The sequence below is a fragment of the Microtus pennsylvanicus genome, chromosome 8 (assembly GCF_037038515.1).
Source record: "Microtus pennsylvanicus isolate mMicPen1 chromosome 8, mMicPen1.hap1, whole genome shotgun sequence".
Lineage (NCBI taxonomy): Eukaryota > Metazoa > Chordata > Mammalia > Rodentia > Cricetidae > Microtus > Microtus pennsylvanicus.
The window spans coordinates 6,876,367-6,897,466 of NC_134586.1; the positions used below are offsets into that span (position 1 = coordinate 6,876,367).

General features: G+C 39.3%; 1 protein-coding gene across 1 annotated transcript in view; it reads right to left on the reverse strand.

Moving 5' to 3' along the window:
• Positions 1 to 21,100, reverse strand: part of Etnk1 (ethanolamine kinase 1) — a 57,345-nt gene that overhangs the window by 21,034 nt on the left and 15,211 nt on the right. Inside the window, exons 2-5 of the mRNA XM_075982325.1 lie at positions 20,565 to 20,824; positions 12,933 to 13,073; positions 10,841 to 10,983; positions 1,639 to 1,722 (exon numbers count right to left, since the gene is read on the reverse strand). Coding sequence (XP_075838440.1) covers positions 1,639 to 1,722; positions 10,841 to 10,983; positions 12,933 to 13,073; positions 20,565 to 20,824 — 628 coding nt within the window. The remainder of the gene's footprint in view (positions 1 to 1,638; positions 1,723 to 10,840; positions 10,984 to 12,932; positions 13,074 to 20,564; positions 20,825 to 21,100) is intronic.

The following is a 21,100-nucleotide window of genomic DNA, read 5'->3' on the forward strand; positions in this document are numbered from 1 at the left end:
AAAGTTTCAAAAAAACAATATATTTACTCCCATTTACCATCCAACTCTGGTATTTTCTATTTCTACTTTTTTCATTTCTTTTGAAAGAAGTAGAAGGAGGGGGAAAGAAAAAGGGAATAAAGAAAAGTAGGTGAGCCATTTCCACAGTCCTATGACCCACCCTAAAGTTTCTACTATTCTTGCCTGGCATTTGGGATTCTTCATAAATATTCTAAACCCACCTCTCTAATGTAAGCTTTGCTCTTCCTTCGAGAGCTTTGTATCCTACTGACAGCAATCTCATTGTGGTAGTTTGAAGAAAAAAAATAAACAAAAAACGGCCCCCAAAGGGAGTGACACCATTAGGATATATGGCCTTGTTGGAGAAAGTGTGGTCTTGAGTTACTATGGAGGCGGGCTTTAAGATCTCACATATGTTCAAGATACTGCCCTACTGTCTCAGGATCACTTCCTGTTGCCTGAAAGATGTAGGACTCTCAGCTACTTCTCCAGTATCATGTCTACCTGCATGTCATCATGTGGACTACACCTCTGAAACTAAGCTACCACTTCAATGAAATGCTGTTCCTTTGTGGGAGTTGTTATGGCCATGGTGTCTCTTCACAGCAACAGAAACCCTAACTAAGGCACTCATCTCAATGCTGCCTCCCTCCCTTTTCTTCTACTTGCGTATACAAATACTACCTAACATTCGGGTTTTAATTCAGCTTTTCCCCACAGAAGTTCTAAGCAATGGTGGCTTCTTCCTTCATAGCTACAACAGTATGCATGTCATGAGAGGGTGATCTCTTTTTTTGTGGGTGGAGTAGAGAGTTCAAGACAGGGTTTCTCTTTGCAGCCCTGCTGGCCTTGAACTCAGAGATCCACCAGCCTTTGCCTCCCACGTGCTGGCTTGAAAAGGTGAATTCTTATCATACACAAAAATATTCCTGCCTACGGGACCACGCGTGAACATATGTGCAGCAGCACAGACAAGGCTGCAGCATATGTATGGTACATCTGACAGGACTAAGTAACTAGAAACAGAACTTTCACCTAGCCTGCTAATCTGAAATATACAAAAAGACAGGAGTCTGTTGCAAGAGCAAGTTCTGCAATAAGATATCCTCACTAGGAAAGAAAAGACACTCAAAGCATTTTCTAATCTTTATTTTTAGAACAATAAAGCCATGATAATTGTATATTAATTTCATCTAAATAAAAATACCTTGTATTTTATATATATTACAAAATTCAGGAGTAAAAAATGTTCAATCTTTTAACAGCTATAATCAAAAAGGAAAAAAGCATTTCAAGAGCCATGCTGCTCTGCTGTGCTAGGGATGGAAGGCAGGATCTTTGCACATGTCATAGAGGCATGGAGCTAAAACCCCAGCCCCAAAAAAGGCCATTATATGACCAACACCTGGGCTCTCGCCCTACAGTACTAGTGAGCTCTTCTCACACAAACTATGACCATTCCTCTTATGCAGTATTTTTTGATGGCAAATAACGAAAAAGCTCTTTTCTCCAAGTAAACACAGCCAGCTGATCAAGTGAGTGGGCAGGCATGCGGCTCCTCCCCAGGTTATCATCCTTAAAACAACCCTGGGAATGACATTGTTAGTAGGAGCCCCAACAGTGATGTGTGGGTCTCACCTGCAAATTCATTGAAATGATTTCCAATATCATATGCCAGGTAGTTGTATCCAGAATACTCATAATCAATGAACTGTACGTCACCTATATGAGACACAAAAACAAAGCAGATAAGAAATCACATACATGATCAAAAGATCCCTATACTACCTGTAATTCAATCCTCTCATACTTGTCTCAATGCGTGTGCTTGGTTACATGCACTTCTGAGACAACACAGGGTGAGGCTGTGAATTTTATGGCAATGAGCTTTTCAAAATTCAAATTATGTCTCTTGATCAACAGCATTTCGAGAGCATATTTTTGTTTAAATGAAAATATAGTCATTTCTGAGTTATAACAGAAGAAATATGTTTCTTACCACATGGGGGCATCAGCAATTTAAAAATTCATGGTTAATGAGAAATAACTCTCTTTGGAAATTGTTAACAGCCTATCTTAACAAAACATCACCTATAAGACACTGTATAGCAAGCTTATCTACATATAAAAATCAAACATAAACTCTGAAAACCTGAATCCCGTGACTGACAGTGCTAACACTCATTGACCAATCTGACATTATCACCAGTATAAGAAATGAATTTGTATGTTTGGCATAATTACATAACTGAGCTTTCCACGTCTTAAGGGATTACAGTAGTGCTTGCACCTTTGAAAACAAACAATGCTACAGTTTCTAACATGTATAAGTTTTATTAATTTTTACATGAGTTAAAATTAAGATTTCGTGTGTGTGAGGGGGGGCAATCCTGCTAGCCTTTTATAAGTGAATATTACTACTTAGGAATTTTTATTATTTTAAGTATTCATTATGGGGGGATTACATGCAAATCTACAAGTTGTATATGCACAAAATAAATAAAATTAGACGTCATTAATTTTGAAAAAAGGAAAAAGCTAATGTACATTACTGTCTACATTGGAGCAATGTGCACTCCATGGAGCTACAGGTAAGCTGGACACAAGAATGACTGAGAGTCATTTCCAGGATGCCCAGGTGGAGAAAACATGTGTCACTCCAACTTTTAACCAGTGACCACAGGTGACAAAACAGACTCCTGGTCTATACAGTGGCATTTCCCAAATAAAACAGCATCAGAATTTTAATGTCTTAATAGACATCTGTATAGTTGATCCAAAAAAGTATATTGAGCATATTCAATCACCAGGAAAAACAAAAACATAATCACCAAAAAAATGTGTGATAAATGTAAAATTTTTCAGAAAACAATTATATTTAATAAAATCCTAAAACTCTAAGAATGCCAGGGGCTGGGCAGTAGCTTGGAGGTGAGGTGCTTGCCTAGCAGGCACCAGGCTTGGGGTTGATCCTCAATTCTGAGGGGGGGGGGGTGATCAAAGCATATTTAAGTTTGCAAAACTGGATAAAATATTGTTCCAATAAATGTAAGGTTTCTAAGTGTTACTGCAGTTCAGCCACAAGTGTGACCTGCTGCGAGCCCAGGACTACTGGACAAGCACACCCATAACTAAAGGACTTCACTGAGCAACAGAAGGGACCAGAGCAAGGCTGGCAATGAGAAACTGCAGATAGCAAGTCCTTGACTCACACAAAGCCGTTAAACAGCTTTCAAAATTAATAGTTAAAATATGAGTTGTGAATATGGGTGCTGAATCAGTCAATACATTGTGATGCAATTTATAAAAATACGTCTAAGAAAAGAGAGCATACTGAATAAAGAGCAGAGATGAACTGAAACAAACCCTAACAAAATGCTTAGCTCCTTTTACTACAGGTGATAACAAGAGATTTTCTCTTTACTTTTTTTTAACTTCTTTACAATGAGCATTTCTGGGGGAAAAATGTTATTCTTAGAATACTATGTATATTCTATACAAAACTGTCACCGAGTAAAACTAAATAGAATGGTCCAGAACACTTCTATCCCTCCACCAGCCTTCAAAGACAGAACACAACATTTACAAAGGTCCACAGCTGAACCAAGCAAACATGCCTAGCACACAGAACTTTATATGCTGCTGTTGATGATTCTGGTTCTTTAGCACAACTCCCCGTAGAGCTCATGTTAGTTAAATGCCGATAAAATACACAGCCAGTCCTGAAGCTTACTGTCCACATAAATAACAGCTTCCATTTTCAAAATTACATTTAGAATTTGGCAAATACAGTTAAAATGGCAGGTAAAAACAGACCTGCTTATACACATAATTTAATTAAAACATAAATCATTTTAAGAAAAGTTAAAATCTGTTTCAGCATGAAAAGTTTTAGCAGTGACTTTTGTAGTAGCGTTAACTCATTAACACTGGCCTTTATGTTTAAATGCTATGTTGAGTTTATAATGAAATCTAAAGATAAGAAAATGAAGCTAACAAAATACAGATGGGGCTGTTACCAGGCTCCGTGCATGTGAACAAGTGAGGCGACAAAGCTCCAGTCAGTGCGTTTAAGAAGCACGGGTGTGCCGCCACATGGCAGCAGCAATGGCAAACCTAATCTGTAGCAGATGAAGAGAATTTGGCAAACTCACATTGTACAAGACACAAAGCTTTAAAGGAAAGAAATGTTTAAAAATCTGCATTAACTATTCTTTTCAAGTTATTACAAAGTGGAACTCAACCTTAAATTTAAAATTCTGCAATAATGTAAAATTATAGAGGCCTATTTTAGGGTGCCAGAAAAATCAAATTACGGTATTGGAAATTGCTTTCCTAGCAACAGAAATATGCTATTTCTTTATTTCTAATACGTCCCATATTAAGAATTTTATATCACTATTAATAAATAATTCCTTAAGAAGAGAATTTTTCAGAGGTAGACAGATAATGAGAACACCCCCCTAGAACTATATGCGCACTCACTCAGTTCCTATGGAGGGGCTTCTAGATCATCCAGATTCTCAAGACATTCTTAACCTTTAAAAACAATGACTAGCCTAAGGGGTAGCATTGATTTTCATTATCTTAGATAATTACATCAACAACACACATACAAAGCATAATACAAACGATGGATGAATTTGAATTTTCAAAACTATATTTTTGGGTTTTACTCATTTGAAGCCCTTCACCACAGTAGGAAAAATCCATAGTTACACTGTTCAAATCTCAATACAAGAAAAAGTCTTCCAATTATGAAAGTGCTTTAAAGCCAAAAATGAATAACTACCCAAGGCTATTTAATTGTAACAAGACAACAAATGTCTGAACTATTTCAAAATAAAAAATGAGAAAGTTAACAAAATGAGAACATGAACACTCTTCCAGATCACTCTACCTGCTCTGCTATTAGACACACAAAAACACTAATAAGGGAGAGTACCAATCTGCACAGGAATTCTGCAAAAACATTGTTTGTCTTACACAGAAACAGGCAGGAGGATCTAAGCTGGGAAATATCCAGTTCTGCTCTGTATCACCTCCATCAGAGCATAAATCACTCTCAATCTTGGGGCTAGGGATTGACAATTGGTATGGGCCCTCCTGGCACATGAGAAATAGTCAAATGCTGGGAGAAAAATGGAGGTCTACAGAGACACAGTAACATATGAGGAGGGGTTGCAAAAGAGAATCCAAAAAAAACAATGTGGCATTTATAACATTCTCATTCAAGCATGACTCAAATATAGTGGACCTGAACACATGGACTGTAAAAAAGCTCTACACCTCAGCCTGTGCCCATGCAAACAGCCCTAACTAAACTCAGTGGTGCACACACAAAAAGGGAGGGCTAAAGAAGACAGGGTCAAGCAGGAGTGACAAGAGACTAAGAGAATAATGGAGAGGCGAATGACCAAAGTACATTATAAACATGTATAAAACTAAGAGCGAAAAGAAACATTGAAAACAAAGATCTATAATATCTTAGTCATTGTCCCTTAAGAGTTTAGAAATGGTTTGGCTGGTTTTTAAAACATGGTTTTGCTATGCAGCGCTGGCTAGCCTGGTATTCACTATGTAGACAACACAGGCAAGCTTTATGCCTCAGCCTCCTGAGAGCTACCTGCCTGGCTGGGGTTCAGTTTTACAACTGCCTGCCTAACTTTGGGGTATTTTCTTTTCCTATGCAGTAGTCTAGAACAAATCACTACAGGGCACCAGGCTCTCTCCAAGATGGTAGAAATGTTCTACACCTAAGGGCGTTCCAGTTACAGGTTTGCAGACACCTGTCAAATTCACTCAGCAGCATGCTTAAACTCCCTTTTGTTTGTTTATTTATTTGTTTATTTATTTATTTATTGGTTTTTGGTTTTTCGAGATAGGGTTTCTCTGTGGCTTTGGAGCCTGTCCTGGAACTAGCTCTGTAGACCAGGCTGGTCTCGAACTCACAGAGATCCGCCTGCCTCTGCCTCCCGAATGCTGGGATTAAAGGCGTCCGCCACCACCACCGCCCGGCTCCCTTTTGTTTTTAAAGTCGGGTTCCACTATGCTGTCCAGATTGATCCTGAACTTCTCAGGCTCCAGATATCCTACAGCTCAGTTTTCCAAATGGCTGCAATTCCGGGGTACACATCACCACACTGAGCTCGATGAACTAAGACTGACACAGAACACTCTAGGGAGACGCTAAGCTCTAGAGAGGCTGTGCTGCTAAAGAGCTTGAGCGTGGAGGCCACTCACGTCTGCACTCATTGTGAAATACACATAAAATAAAGTAAGATGGACTGACGGATGGATAGGTGACGTGGGGTGATAAAGCACAAACTTGTCAAATCCAAATGACTCTAGGTGGCAGGTACATGGGTAATGACTATACATCAGTCACATGCTATTTATTTATTAACGGGATTTATTTTTATATCTATATTTGTAGATATTTAGATCAAATATATATACAGCTTTTATTTGAACGAGTACGGTGGTATTCCAAGCAGGTAAGCAAAGGTGTATATGTATGATATATTGGCTTTTATAAGCAAACATGTTTGTATAATTATATACCTATTACTAGTTGTTTCATCAATAAATGTTTACATTCGTCTGTATATGAATTATCTTTCAAATGAAGACAGCATTGTTTTGTTTCTGTTATTTTATTTTTTGAAAAGAAACTCAAGTGGTCCTCAGGATGGCCTTGAATTTCCCATCCCCCTTCCTCTACCCTCCAAATACTAGACTAAGAGTACTGTGTACACATATGTGCAATACTGAGGATTTATGGCACCCAAAGTCTTGAGTATACTAAGCCAGCAATATACCAACCAAGTACCACAGGGACAGCTTCAGTGGAGACCTGCCTCAGTCTAACAAGAAGGTGCTAAAAAAAAATCTCTACAAATCTCCTAACACGTTAGATCTCTTACTTTTCAATAGAAAAATATCTTCTAAGTCATTGAAACAACAAAGCTCAGCATTAGTAAGAGCAGAATGGATCTAGCCAAGAGCCAATCAGGTGACTCAGAGTAGTGGTGACTTTCCTACCTGCAGCGTGCAAAACTAAAGAAATCCCAAGAAATGGTCTTCATTTTCTTCTACTCCTCTGAATTGCCTAAATGCTTACCAACCAACTTCCTGTATTGTACTGAAGAGAAAATGGACAATGATTAACAAAGACACAGTCATCCCCATATGTAGGCTCTTAGGAAGGAATGGGGTGGGCAAAGAACTAACCATCAGAAGGCATCCTCAAACCAAAGAACATTCTGGCAGAAGTAGACATGAAAGCAATCTCAAAGCTTCATCAATGGCTGCTGACATGTCAGCAACTAAAGAGTTAGCTATGATCAAAATATTACATTGGAAGTCAGTCAATAAACGACATTCCAGGTTCTTCACACCAAGCCTGTGAAAGTCACAATTAACAGATAACTACATAATGCTGTCCTGCTGCTCTGAAGGAGGGATAACTGCTTTCCATTTTATTATTCCAAAGTCAATCTAATCATTATACACTGCACACACTTTGGGGAAGGGTGTCACTTCAGTGACAGCCAGAAATGGGCGGACTATTGCTTAACAAACACCTGAACTCTGGGACTTTTTAAAAATATCAGTACTAATTCATTAAAGAAGGACATCTACCTTGTCTTGTGTCCCCTAAGTGCTGTCATCTGACAGTTTGAGCATCACTACAGGGTTAGGAGACAGTACTACTCTTCATGAAAACATGAGCCCCTCTCCAAGATGGTAGAAATAAATGTTCTACACTTAAGGGTGTTAAGTGTGCAATTTTTTTTTTGCTGTAACTATGCATTCCTATAACATTTACTCAAGAGAATGCCAAATAAACACTTAAAAACTGAGTGTCACACACACAGGCCACAGTGCTTAAAAACTACCCTTCATTCTTTTGATCAGACACATTGTATAAAATGCATGCTAGCAACATATATAAGGGCTGGCAAACTATGTACTTATATTAATGCCAAAGCCAGCTCATCACATTATTATTTTTAAATGTAGGCACCTCAAAATGATACTGTAAAAATTTACTGTTAGTTTCAATTTTACACTTCTGAAAAATTAAAAGTTAAAACATACAGCCAAGACAGCTTTGATGATATCAAGGCAGTATTTTTATCTATTTGTATCTCATATTCACTTCATCCATTGCTTTTATCTATTTGTGTCTCATAAGATAAGCAGAAAACAGTGAGGCCCTGAACCCAAGTTACACGAATCGCCTTAGAGCAACAGATCAAATGTGTATGTGCGCATAACACAAAATTCAATCCATTATGTACGTGTAAGCTATCTTCCCTTCAAACAGCTCAGTTTGGCTTTCATATGCTACAGTAAAGGAAGCAGACGGCTAAAATGGTGTAGTCTACATACACTGCCCTCCCTCTTTTTTCTTTCCTTCCTTTTTTGCTTGTGCGCCTAGCCTTTAATGGCTGAGCAATCTCTCTGCCCCCACCCCCGTGTGTCTGTGTGTATCTGTCTGTGTGTGTCTGTGTGTGTGCACCTTTTCCAGAGACAGAGCCTCACTATGTAGTCTTGGCTGTCCTAGAACTCACTAAGTAGACCAGGGTGGCCTCAAACTCACAAAGACCTACCTGCCTCTGCCTCCCAAGTGATATGATTAAAGACGTGTGTCACTACGTATGCCTGGCTCCCACACTGCCCTTCCTAAGATCACCTCTGGATCTCCAAAGGATGCTCCAAAGACAAATGAATCATTTCTTATGCATTAAGCTTACCAAATTGTTGGAATAAGGCATGGTATCTTCTATTTTAACTATAAATTTAAACAGGTCATTATTGTTTCATTATCTCAAAACTACCAGCTCCTCACCTGAAGCACCATCAAAGGACAGACAGTAACAGTGTAACTTCTGGTCAGACGTTCATTAATTTCAGGTATTAACTGAACAGTCTAATCACAGTGTGCATTAAATACTAACAGAAATCTTACAAGGGAATGCTACAAGATCCAATTAGCCTTTCTAGAAGACATAAAACAACTCACTGATTAAGGGAAAACGTACACACAGCCTTCCATTACTAACACTCAAACACCCACAAAGACGAGGAGCAAGCAATACGATATGGACTCCTACTGGAAGGAGAGGGACAGAGAGACATGGAAGGGGCACTTTGACCTCTAACGCCAAATTACAGTCTAATTGCTCCCTTTGAAATAGAAGCACTTTACATGTAAATTATCAACAGCTGGGATTGACAACTGTTTAAATGAAAAGTACCTATGACAGAGTAATCTGATTTTTTTGGTCCCTTATTTTTTAGTTTTATAAGCAAGTTTGTTCTATGAAATGAGTATGTAAAAGAAACATAAAAATAAAAATATGACAAGTTAAAATTATATTCCAAAGAAATCACAAATTCCCTTTAACTTGCAGTTAAAAATAAAGCTGAGTGTCCACTTCAGATGTAAGATGAAGTCCCTTACTTGAAACTCCATTACGTACATGTGTTATCAAGCCTTGCTCTCAACTTGGGCGAGCACACTCTTTAGCATAGCTCAGGCTCCTGTCTCACATGGCATTGAGATTTGGTCACCACTCATTTACTGTAACAACTCGATAATCAAGACAATGACGTATTAAAAGAAACTGTCAAAGAGTTCATGCTTTAGGGTATACCTAAGATTTAAATAAGGTGATTCCACACAAGAATTAACATGATTCAAAACAACGACTATAGCTCAGCATTTTTTAAATAATCTCTCATCCACATTGAAATTTCAAATATGAAAGATAAATGGTTTGAAAATATAGCTTGAGGCCACCGTCCTTGACAGTGTCCCTTTAGATGCACTTCAGGTTAAAGTTAGTCATAACGACAACAGTTCTTTCATGACAACAGTTTTTTTGGATATAAAAGTCACTAATAGTAAATTTAACACATTTATGACTAATCAAAAGTAATTCTTTGGCAACAGTATATTCACAAAAGTATTTTTAAATTAAAATATGGTCTTCCAAATATGATTACTTTCAAAATGAGTTTCTTGTAAAAAGCAGCAGTTTCACAGTTTCAAGAACACTTTTCAAATACTAACTTCTTAACATGAATTATACTTTTAAATTTTAAATTAGTATTTCAAGGTGTTTATTGTTGAGTAACCAAACCTCAAACCACTTTACCCAGTGCTCTAATAATGCAACCAGTGACTCTGATGCAAACACAGAGAATCAAGGTATGAACAGCCACACAAAAAGTTACACCAAAAGTACCAACTTTTACCTCATAATATTTTAACTCTATTTACCAAGGCTATTGTCCTTATCACTTCATTTGCTATAAATAAGAACAAAATCAGTATTCTCTACTCCTGAGTCTCTCACTGATGTCAGCATATACACAGGAATTAAAAGGCCTGGAGATATTAAATGCTACTAAACTCACAGCCCTGAGAGGGTTCCCACAGAAACCCAGCAGTGCATAGGAATCTGTTCATTTCCCGCACTCCCCATTACAGCAGACATGCTTTCAAATCTCAAATATCCAAACAGCTTTAGGAAATATATATTTATATGTATATATTTATAAATATATATGTATATACACACGCACAATCATTTCATCATTTTACACTTAAAAAGCCAATAGGAACCACCAACTATTTCTAATAAGCCAACTTTTAAAGGCATTTTATCCATACATATATATCCCTAATAGCAATTACAATGATTTTTATAACTTCAAGAGAAAATCTTTGTGTATGCTTTTAATCCTTGTTTATTGATACAGAGACAGGGAACCATTAAGAGCATACGAGCAATCAACTTACTTACTGCTAAGGTCAAGCACCTACCTTGTTTCTCGTTGTAGATTATATTCTTACACAGCAGGTCATTGTGGCAAAGCACCACAGGTGAGCCCAGGTTGGACAGAATCTCCTTCATCCAGGTCATTTCCGCTTGAAGAAGCTGAGGGCTCGGGATATCACTTAGGAACCTTTCCATTGTAAAAGAAGAGTTAGAGCTTGTTTATCCAGGTGACACAGTTAGAAATCTACTTCAAATGTTCCCACTGAACAAGCACATACTCCTGATTTCAACAACAGATTCAAGTGTTCCAACACTTGAATAAAGGAAACCTTTATAATCCATTTAAACATAAGACAATCACCCTTTAATCCCAGCACTTCAAAAACAGAGGCAGGTGGACTTCTGAATTCAAAGCCAACCTGGTCTACAGAGCACGTTGAAGGACAGCCATGATTACAGAGAACCAAAACTACAGAGCAAACGACAAAAACTCCGACCCTACATAACTGAGGATGGATAGTGTGAGCAGATACCAGCTGTTACGTGACATTCTAAACACCGCACACTTACCACCACTTTATACAGACAAGGGACTGAGACACAATGAATTCATTAAGACGTCTAAGTGTATTATTTAAAGTTATAGACTGAAAATATTTATTGTAAGCAAGGAAAGATGAATGCAACAAAAAGTTCAATTTTTCAGAAAATCCTAGACCAGAGTCCGAAATGGAGACGCACACTCATATTGCCTAGCTATCTTAACAGCAAAGTTCTACAGTTTGCTCAGTGCAGTGGGGATAGAGTTTTGTTGGTTGGGTTTTGTTTCGGTTTGGTTTGGTTCTGGTTTTTTGAGACAGGGTTTCTCTGTAAAGCAGCTCTGTCCTGGAACTCACGCTGTAGCAGGCTGGCCTTGAACTCAGAGATCTGCCTGCTTCTGCCTCCCAGAGTGCTGGGATTAAAGGTGTGAGCCACCAGTGCCCAGAAGTTTTTGAAAGATCTTTAAAATAGATTTTAAGCACAGGGGTTAATAGAAAGGTTAACTGGGAAAAAGTAAGAACCCAAAAGTATAGGTGTGAGTGATATATTTGTAAAAATTAGATAGAAAAAAACTGATACAAAATAAGGGACCTGGCCCAGCTTGCCAAGAACACCACCAAGGTTCAAACTGCTATTCAAGTACTCCTTGCCAAAGAGCTGCCTGCTCTCTCGTTTCTTCATCTGTAGTCTATCAATTACTCCTTACTCCCCGGTGATCTACATGGGGAGACTACCAGCACACCCAGCTAATAACCTACAGTATTCTCTTTACAGACGACAACATGGAGCTGAGCACTTGCCAAGGGGACATGAGGGGGACAATAACTGGTAACTGGGCCAGTCTGGACCCAAAGTCTGCTGCTCCCTGCTCCATTTACATTTATTCTTCGTATGTGTGCAAAGGCATGTGACACACTGTGAACTTAAAGATCCTGTGTGTGCATATACATGCATGCAGATAAGTGCACTGTAAACTTAAAGATCCTGCTTGCCTCTGTCATTCTAGAAACAGACTTGCTATACAAAGATGCAGCCTTAATACTTTTAGGTAAGACGTAATAATATTTTCAATTTTTATTTTATTTGTCATTGTAGTATTCATGATATAGACTCTAAAGATTAATCTATAAAAATCTCATATTAAAAAATAATGAAACACCATAGGTAGTTTGAACTTGAAAGCCAAGCCAGGAAAGTTAAGATCCCAGAAAGTAAATTTACAACCCGACAATCTGTTATTTAAGTAGACACAGTAAACTAAGACAACCTAAGTTTCCACAGGCCCAGTGCACATCTCTAGACATTTGCAGACAGAAACATTTAAAAGTGTCTATTGGCACCACTGCACCCTTTCACAATAGTCTTTAGAATTACTCCTAGGTAGTCTGCATTTGTCTCATCTCCATCATCCGTTTAATATTTTCGGGCCATTTTTTTCAGGGGTGGGGGCCTCCAAAAGGATAGCAAGGCTATTTTTGTAGTGCCATCTGAGAGCCACTTTAGTGTAGAGAGGGGAGCAAACCAAACTTTATACAGGCTTTGTTATCCTTAAGTCCTTATTAAGGGCAAAGAAATACAAATACCTTAATAATTTACCTTTTGTTAATATCTTCATCAGCAAATCCTGTGGGAATGAGGGAGAAGTATTTTCCCATCTTAAGCCATAGGTTAGATTTGGGGATCCAGCCATTGTGTGCGTGGATAGCATGGATTTTAGCAAGCTGACGAGCTATTAGCCTGTTTAAAAACAAAACAGCACAAAAATGTTCAGAACAATAAAGCTGGTCCTCACTGATCACCTTTGTCAGGTGTCTCAACTGTCTTCCCCATCTCTGTGGCTTTTCCTTCTAAGCTCCTACTGTAACAGTGATTCTACCCAGTCAGGTCAGGGCTGCTTACCACATGCCTGGCCATGCCTGGCCATACCTGGCAGGGCTGTTGGGCCTGCACCCTGCTGCAGTGCATCTCCTACCAGGCTGTATGCTAACATCCCTGACACCTGACACCATTCTATTTTTTGATCTATTAATATTTTTTGGCCTACTGAACATCTGACCTATTAACTTCACATCCTGCTCCTTGGCTACGAATCCCTACTGGCTCGCCTCTACTCACGTTAAGGCCAGTGTCTCTTCTCCCTCTGAAAATAACATCGCCAGTCAAGACACTTAACACGTAAGGTACTATTGCAGTGAGGAGCCCAGAAGTAGAAGCAATCCTCATCAATGGTATTGCTGAAAAACAAATTATCCCCAAAAATCTGGTTTATTAATGGGTTTGGCTGGGATCTAGCCAATGAATGAGAGCATTTAAAAGCTTCCCTGATAACATTAACATACAAAAATATTTGAGAACTCAAACTAATACACAGAGCATCAAGTGTCATAAAAGCTTGTGATTAAACAAATACCCATGCTAGCAGTTTCTACCACATTTACTCCTCTTGTCTGACTTTTAAGCACCATAGGCAGGCCTTGGAGTATGGACTAGGCAGTAAAGGATGTCCTTGACCTTCTGATACTTTTGTGTCACCTACTGGGGTTACAGCTGGGTGCCGGCACACCCAGTTTAGCAGTGCTAGGGAACCAATCCGGGCCTTCACACGTCAGGCAGGCACTTTACCAACTGAGCTATATTCCCAGCCTCCATCATGAATATTCTTGAGTTTTATTCATGTGGCTTATATAATGCTGATCTTAATCCTAAAACTGTAACCCACTGAATCACCAAAGTTAGGAGTATACAGACTGACTTAAGCCTGTGAAAGGAGCAAAGCTCAGGGGTGATATGTGAGTTCCCTCTGTATGCTGTGAAGGTGTTTTATTACCACTGGCTAATAAAGAAGCAGCTTTGGGCCTATGGCAGGGCACAATAGAGCAAGACAGGAATTCTAAGTAGAGACAGAGGAGGAAAAGAAGGCGAAGTCAGGAAGACACCATGTAGCTGCCAAAAGAGTAATATGCCAGCAACAGTAAGCCACAGCCTAGTGGCAATAGACAGATTAACAGAAATGGGTTAATTCAAGGTGTAAACACTAGCTAAAGATATGCTAGAGTCATTGGCCAAACAGTATTGTAATTAGTATAGTCTCTGTCCAATTATTTCAGGTCTGGGCAGTCAAAAAAACAAGCAGTCTCCGCCAACACGGATATAATACTTGCCCAGGATGTATGGAGAAACAGAATACAAGTATATCATAGTATGCTTTTAAAGCAATAAACCATAAATCTCTTTTGCTGCTATTTTTTTTAACTTATTCTCTATGCTAGTGATCAAACCCAATCAAATATTCCAATACCCCCCAACCTTTCCTGGTTTTTCTTTTTTTGAGACAGACCACACTGTTCTACCAGTTGACTTAGAACTCAATTGTAACCCAGGTTGGTCTTGAACATGTTGCAATCCTCCTGTCTCTGCCTCCAGAGGGCTGGCAAAACAAGCATGAGTCACCTCGCTCAGTTTTTGGATTTTTTTTTTTTAAAGATTTCTTTTTCTTTTTTTCTTTTTCAAGACAGGGTTTCTGTGTAACAGCCCTAGTTGTCCTGGAACTAGTTCTGTAGACCAGGCTGGCCTCAAACTCAGGTTTGCCTACCTCTGCCTCCTAAATGCTGGGATTAAAAGCATGCACCACTAAGGCAAGGCAAGAATTACTTTGTTTTTAATTTTATGGATATGAATGTGTATGTGTGGCTATGGGCATGAGTGCCCAGAGGCTAAAGGCATTGCATCCCCTGGAGATGGAGTTAAGGGCAGTTTTGTGAGATGCCTGACTAGGAACCAAACTCAGGTTCCTCTACAAGAGGCATGTGCTTTTAACTAAAGAGTCATCAATTCCAGCATCAATCAGCTTTTAAAAAATTTTATTTTGTTGTTGATGTTCCTGTGCATGTCACATGTGTACAAGTGAGCATCTGAGAAGGAAGGAGAAGTATACACAAGCCTGGAACTTCCTACGAGCTGAGCTGAGGATGATGACCTTGAACTCCTGACCACCTGGTTCCACGTCCCAAGCACAGGTATACTCCATGCCAGCAAAGGATCATTCCTATCCTATTTCTTCTCTTGTTGGGTGAGGAGTTTGGGTTGGCCTCACTTCCTGTTATCTGTTCTGTTTTGCTGAGTGTGGGAATTTGGCTTATCCTTCATTTCTTCCAAGTTCAGTAAAGATGAGAACTTCCATAATCCCTTTCAAAATAATTTATGATTCAGACATATTAGTGATTCAATCTTGTCTTTCCTGATTTTTGTAGTTTCTTTTTTCTAGTGGTTAATAAAACCTGCTAAGCATTTTTTTTTATTTTTTTTTAATTTATTTATTTATTAAGGATTTCTGCCTCCTCCCCACAAACGCCTCCCATTTCCCTCCCCCTCCCCCGATCAAGTCCCCCTCCTTCATCTGCTCGAAGAGCAATCAGTGTTCCCTGACCTGTGGGAAGCCCAAGGACTGCCCACCTCTATCCAGGTCTAGTAAGGTGAGCATCCAAACTGCCTAGGCTCCCCCAAAGGCAGTAAGTGCAGTAGGATCAAAAACCCATTGCCACTGTTCTTGAGTTCTCAGTATTCCTCATTGTCCGCTATGTTCAGCTAGTCCGGATTTATCCCATGCTTTTTCAGACCCGGGCCAGCTGGCCTTGGTGAGTTCCCGATAGAACATCCCCATTGTCTCAGTGTGTGGGTGCACCCCTCCCGGTCCTGAGTTCCTTGCTCGTGCTCCGTCTCCTTCTGCTCCTGATTTGGATCTTGAGATTTCTGTCCGGTGCTCCAATGTGGGTCTCTGTCTCTGTCTCCTTTCATCGCCTGATGAAGGTTAATATTCATGAGGATGCCTATGTGTTTGTCTTTGGATTCACCTTCTTGTTTAGCTTCTCTAGGAACATGAATTATAAGCTCAATGCTAAGCATTTTTAAATGCCATAAAAGAGTTACAACACAATCTGAAATAAACTGAGTAAGAAAGCAAATAGCAAATATACTACCTTCAAACACCAACTAACTCGATTCCTATCAATTTGTTTTCCTTTTTCAGCCTCCTTTTCAAAAAACGATCAATTCAACACATCACTTGATGTAAGCCAGTTGTCACACAATATACTTGTGTAGGTCAATGTCTGTTTTCTTGCCAAGACAGAATTGCTCTGTGTAAAAGCCCTGGCTGTCCTGGAACTCGCTCTGTAGACCAGGCTGGCCTGGAACTCAAAGAGATCAGCCTGTCTTTGCCTCCCGAGTGCTGGGATTACAGGCGTGTACCACCAGCAGCCAGCTGATGGTTTCTACCAGTACACACTACTCTACCTGCGTGCTGAGTATAAGACCTAGATCGTATCATTCACGTAAGTTCTAAAGGAGTAGATATTAAGTAAAACCATTTTAATCAAACATAATTATAAATTATATAAGTACTAAAATTAGCTTTGGCAAACCTTTACATAAGACTAAAAACTGTAGTCAGCCTTCCATCTCTGTAGGTCCCATATCCATGAACTCAACCAAGCAAAACCAAAATGAGTGAGGAAAAAAAATAATCTCACCAAGTTACACCTTGCTACACACCAAGTCCTACACAATCTCTACACAAATACTACTTCACAGAAGAGCCATGATGCAGCCTTCCCCACCCCAGCTGCTTTCTCTCTGTCCTCCACGCACTATCACGCGCTATCTGTGGGCCAGACTTATCCACAATGGTGGACTGTACTCAACATGTACTCAGATGCTCAAGAGTACAGTCTAATAGTTTTGGAGGTGTTCATACTGTGTGTGGAAATAAGTAACACAGACAACTGGAGGTGGAAGGCACACATGTTCTAGACGCCTGTCATCTCATACAAGGGGCTCAACTGAGCACCCAAACTTGGTCAGTACATAGGAGGAAGTTTAAAATCAGTCACTCAATGACATTAAGGAAGAACTTTGTAAACAATCTATTCTTTCCACTTGAGGTTGCTCAAAAAGATTACAGTTTCCTTAGTAAAGAAACCCTGTAGCTGCTGAATTACTATGTAATTGTGACTGCTAAAATGGTAACAGAACAGTCTGGTGGTCTGCACTCACTCTGCCTGCCCCCTTCAAGTCCAACAATGTCAAGTTTTCTATGCAGCACAACTAAGCCCTGCTTTCCTGTGGTAATGAGGAGCAGCGGGCTATGTCCCGCCACCCAGCTAGCTTAACCCTCAAAATAACCACATGGAAACTGTATTAATTAAACACTGCCTGGCCCACTAGTTCTAACCTCTTATTGGCTAACTCTCACATCTTGATTCAACCCATTTCTAATAATCTGTACAACCACTTGACTGTGGCTTACCGGCGTGAGTCTAACCAGTGTCCGTCTCAGAGAGGAGAGCCATGGCGTCTGCCACACTTCCCTTCTCCTCAGCATCCTGTTCTGTCTACTCCGCCCACCTAAAGGGCTGCCCTATCAAAAGGCCAAGGCCATTTTCTTTATTCAACCAATGAAAGTAGCACATAGAAAGAAGACCCCTCCTACACCACTTTCCTTTACATTCTATTCTAATACATAAGGACTTAGTCACCCATCAATGGTATTTCTTCAGCATCTACAGGTGGATCAAAAGTTAATGACTGAAATGTTTTTATGCCTTAGTTTCTCATTTACTTAAGCAGGCTTATCAATATCTTATTCATAGGGCTATTTTGCATCAATTTTATTAAATTAGACACTACAAAGTTCCTAAGTATTCCAATGTTAGTCTCCAACTTTAGTAAAGAACTCTGATACTTTTAGAATTATACCTGCTACAAAGTCTTACAGTGTTACAAAATAAAATTTAAATATATTTAAATTAATAGTATAACTTAAAAAACAAAAACATTGTTGGGAGTGGTGGGACACACCACTTGGGAGGCAGAGACTAGCGGACCTCTGAGTTCAAGGCCAACCTAGTCTACAGAGCAAGTTCTGGGTAGGGTAGCGAGGGCATTTACAGAGAGAAATGCTGTCTCAAAAAAAAAAAACTATAAACAAAAAGCAAGCAAACAACAACAACCCCCTTCCCCCAAAGAGAATAAAACTGTATACCATTTAACAGAATTTCAGGCAGTTTCAGCACAGGCAAATGATTGGGCACACTTCATTTCTAATCAGTTTTCATTTGAAATTTTTTAAAATAAAACCCATGGACTCCATTCAGGAAGGGTTCGTTGTAAGGCTCTTTAACAAGACATCATTTACCTTGCCCACAGTTAAATATTGTTAACTGTAATTCTTGCTTGATAACTGTTTTGTTATATGTAATCTTACTCTAGTTGAATCTACCTGCAATCACCATATTGGCAGCTAAAATAAGATATCCACTTGATATTCTTTATGTTCTAATGTGTTTCAACTTCTAACACAGATACTGATAAACACGGATCAGACAATTAATCAAAAGTCTGAGCACCCAGGTTATACCATGAAAGACCTGATTAACAGCACCCCCATTCAGCACAAAGCAGTTTGGAGAGAAATAACTACGTCCATATTCCCAAATATTGTTTATAAATGTTCTTTTACATTTAAAGGGGATATGATATAGATATGAATAATTTGCATTGGTATAGATTTTAAAGTCAATTTTGTTATATGTATATGTATTTCTGACCTTGACTAAAGTATTGTGATTGTGTAGTTCATGTAAAAATGTAATGTATATAGGTTGTTAATGGATAATCATTAATAATAGTCAAGTTTGTGGTCATGTTAGTTAGATTTTCTAGATATATGTATATATATTTTAGTTGAATAGGCATTCTTCATATCTTTCAAAGACTGCAGAATATGGCATTTAATGTTTTAATAACTTAGGGTTTTTCATGACAGTGAGACATGTCTGCTCCTGGCAGCACCAATCTACTTCAAGAGGAAGATGGGCATCGAAGAGGCTCCTTATGGAGTTTGATAGTCATTTGGGCAAGAAACTGACCTTGCCTGGACTGATGCATGAACTAGACACAGAGAACCCGCAGAGAGAGGACTGCTGAACTTGCCTAAAGTTGAGATGGTCTTTTGTGGTTCCTGATTCATGAAAGAGTCTGCGAGACATTCTGCAGGACACAGCAGAAAGTGACTGAACTGTCTTTGGAATGTCCTGCTTCATGAAAATGTCTGCTGGATACTATGGACCTGAAGGCTGAAGATGGATGCCCCAGCAGTACAAAAGAACTTTGGTGACTGTCCAGGCAGCAAGATGTCTCTGTCATTTCTAGAGTTTGAAGTTTCTTATTTCTTGTTTACTTGGGTAATATTATATTATATCCTTCTGGAGTCTTTGATGGAGTTGAAGAATGGATAGATAATTATAGTTTTCCTTAGTTATGATAAAAGATAAAATAGATATAAATATTGTTAACTGTAATTCTTGCTTGATAACTGTTTTGTTATATGTAATCTTACTATGTTAAAGTGAAAGCCTTTCTTTTTTGTTTAAACAGAAAAAGGGGAAATGATGGGGGAGAGTCTTCTGTTTTGTGTTAATTTCATTGGTTAATAAAGAGACTGCCTTGGCCCTTTAATAGGACAGAAAATTAGGTAGGCAGAGTAGACTGAACAGAATCCTGGGAGAAAGAAAGCTGAGTCAGGCAGTCGCCATAATTCTCCCACTCCAGACAGACACAGGTTAAGATCTTTCCTGGTAAGCCACCTTGTAATGTTACACAGATTATTAGAAATGGGTTAATCGAGATGTGAGAATTAGCCAGTAAGAGGCTGGAACTAATGGGCCAGGCAGTGTTTAAAAGAATACAGTTTCTGTGTAATTAATTTGGGTAAAGCTAGCTGGGTGGTGGGAAGCAGCCTGCCATTCTTACTACAGCTGGGTGTTCAAGAACTAAGTTTCTTGAGGGTAGGGGCACAAGGTCTCATGTAGCCCAGGCTGACATCAAACTCTCTAGGTGGGTGAGGATGACCCTGAACAGATCTTCCTGGGATTACCTATATGGACTACCACACCCAGCTGTTAAAAACACATAAGAACTTGCAAATGGCCTGAATCTGATTCCAAAGAGGCACAGTGAAGGGAGAGAACGCACCCCACCAAGTTGTCCTGACACTAGAAATGTGCTGCAGCACAAAACACCCAAACTCGTACCCACACACCTCTCTCCACAACCCACACACCTCTCTCCACAACCCACACACCAAGAAATGTGATCTTAAAAATTTTAATGTATTTCCTTAGTAAACATACTATTATTTTTCTAAGGGAAATATTTAGAAAAGGCAACTACCTGAAAATAGCTGGGTTGCAGACATGCTGTGGGTCCAAAGCTTCTCCTTGTATAAACTCATAGCACAGTCCATTATTAAAGGTACAGTAGAGCTGAGGTGCACAGCCATGAGCCTGCAGCACGCGGAAACTTTTCACTTCTTCATCGCGGTCGACTAGCAGCTCAGTCTTGTTGCCGTAAATTCTCACCAGAACCACATCTTCCATGGTATCACCCACGTAGCAGGCAATGAGCTTATTTGTGATCCCATCTGTGAAGAGCTGCCAGGGAAAGCAGAAAAGACAGAGAAATTCGACTATGCAGTTCTAAGGATAGGACTGCAGATAACTCGGTAGGTGAATAAAAGGGTAACTGCAAACACCAAGGGTTTGGGTATAGCTTAGTGGGGATGGCACACACCAATTCCTGGGCTCAATCTCCAAAACCCAGGAAAAACAGAAGAAAAATACCTGCTTTTTAACATCAAAAATCTGTTTGGAGAACGTGGGACCACAGCTCAGAAATGAAGTGCTTCCTTATCAGGCAAGCCCTGTGAT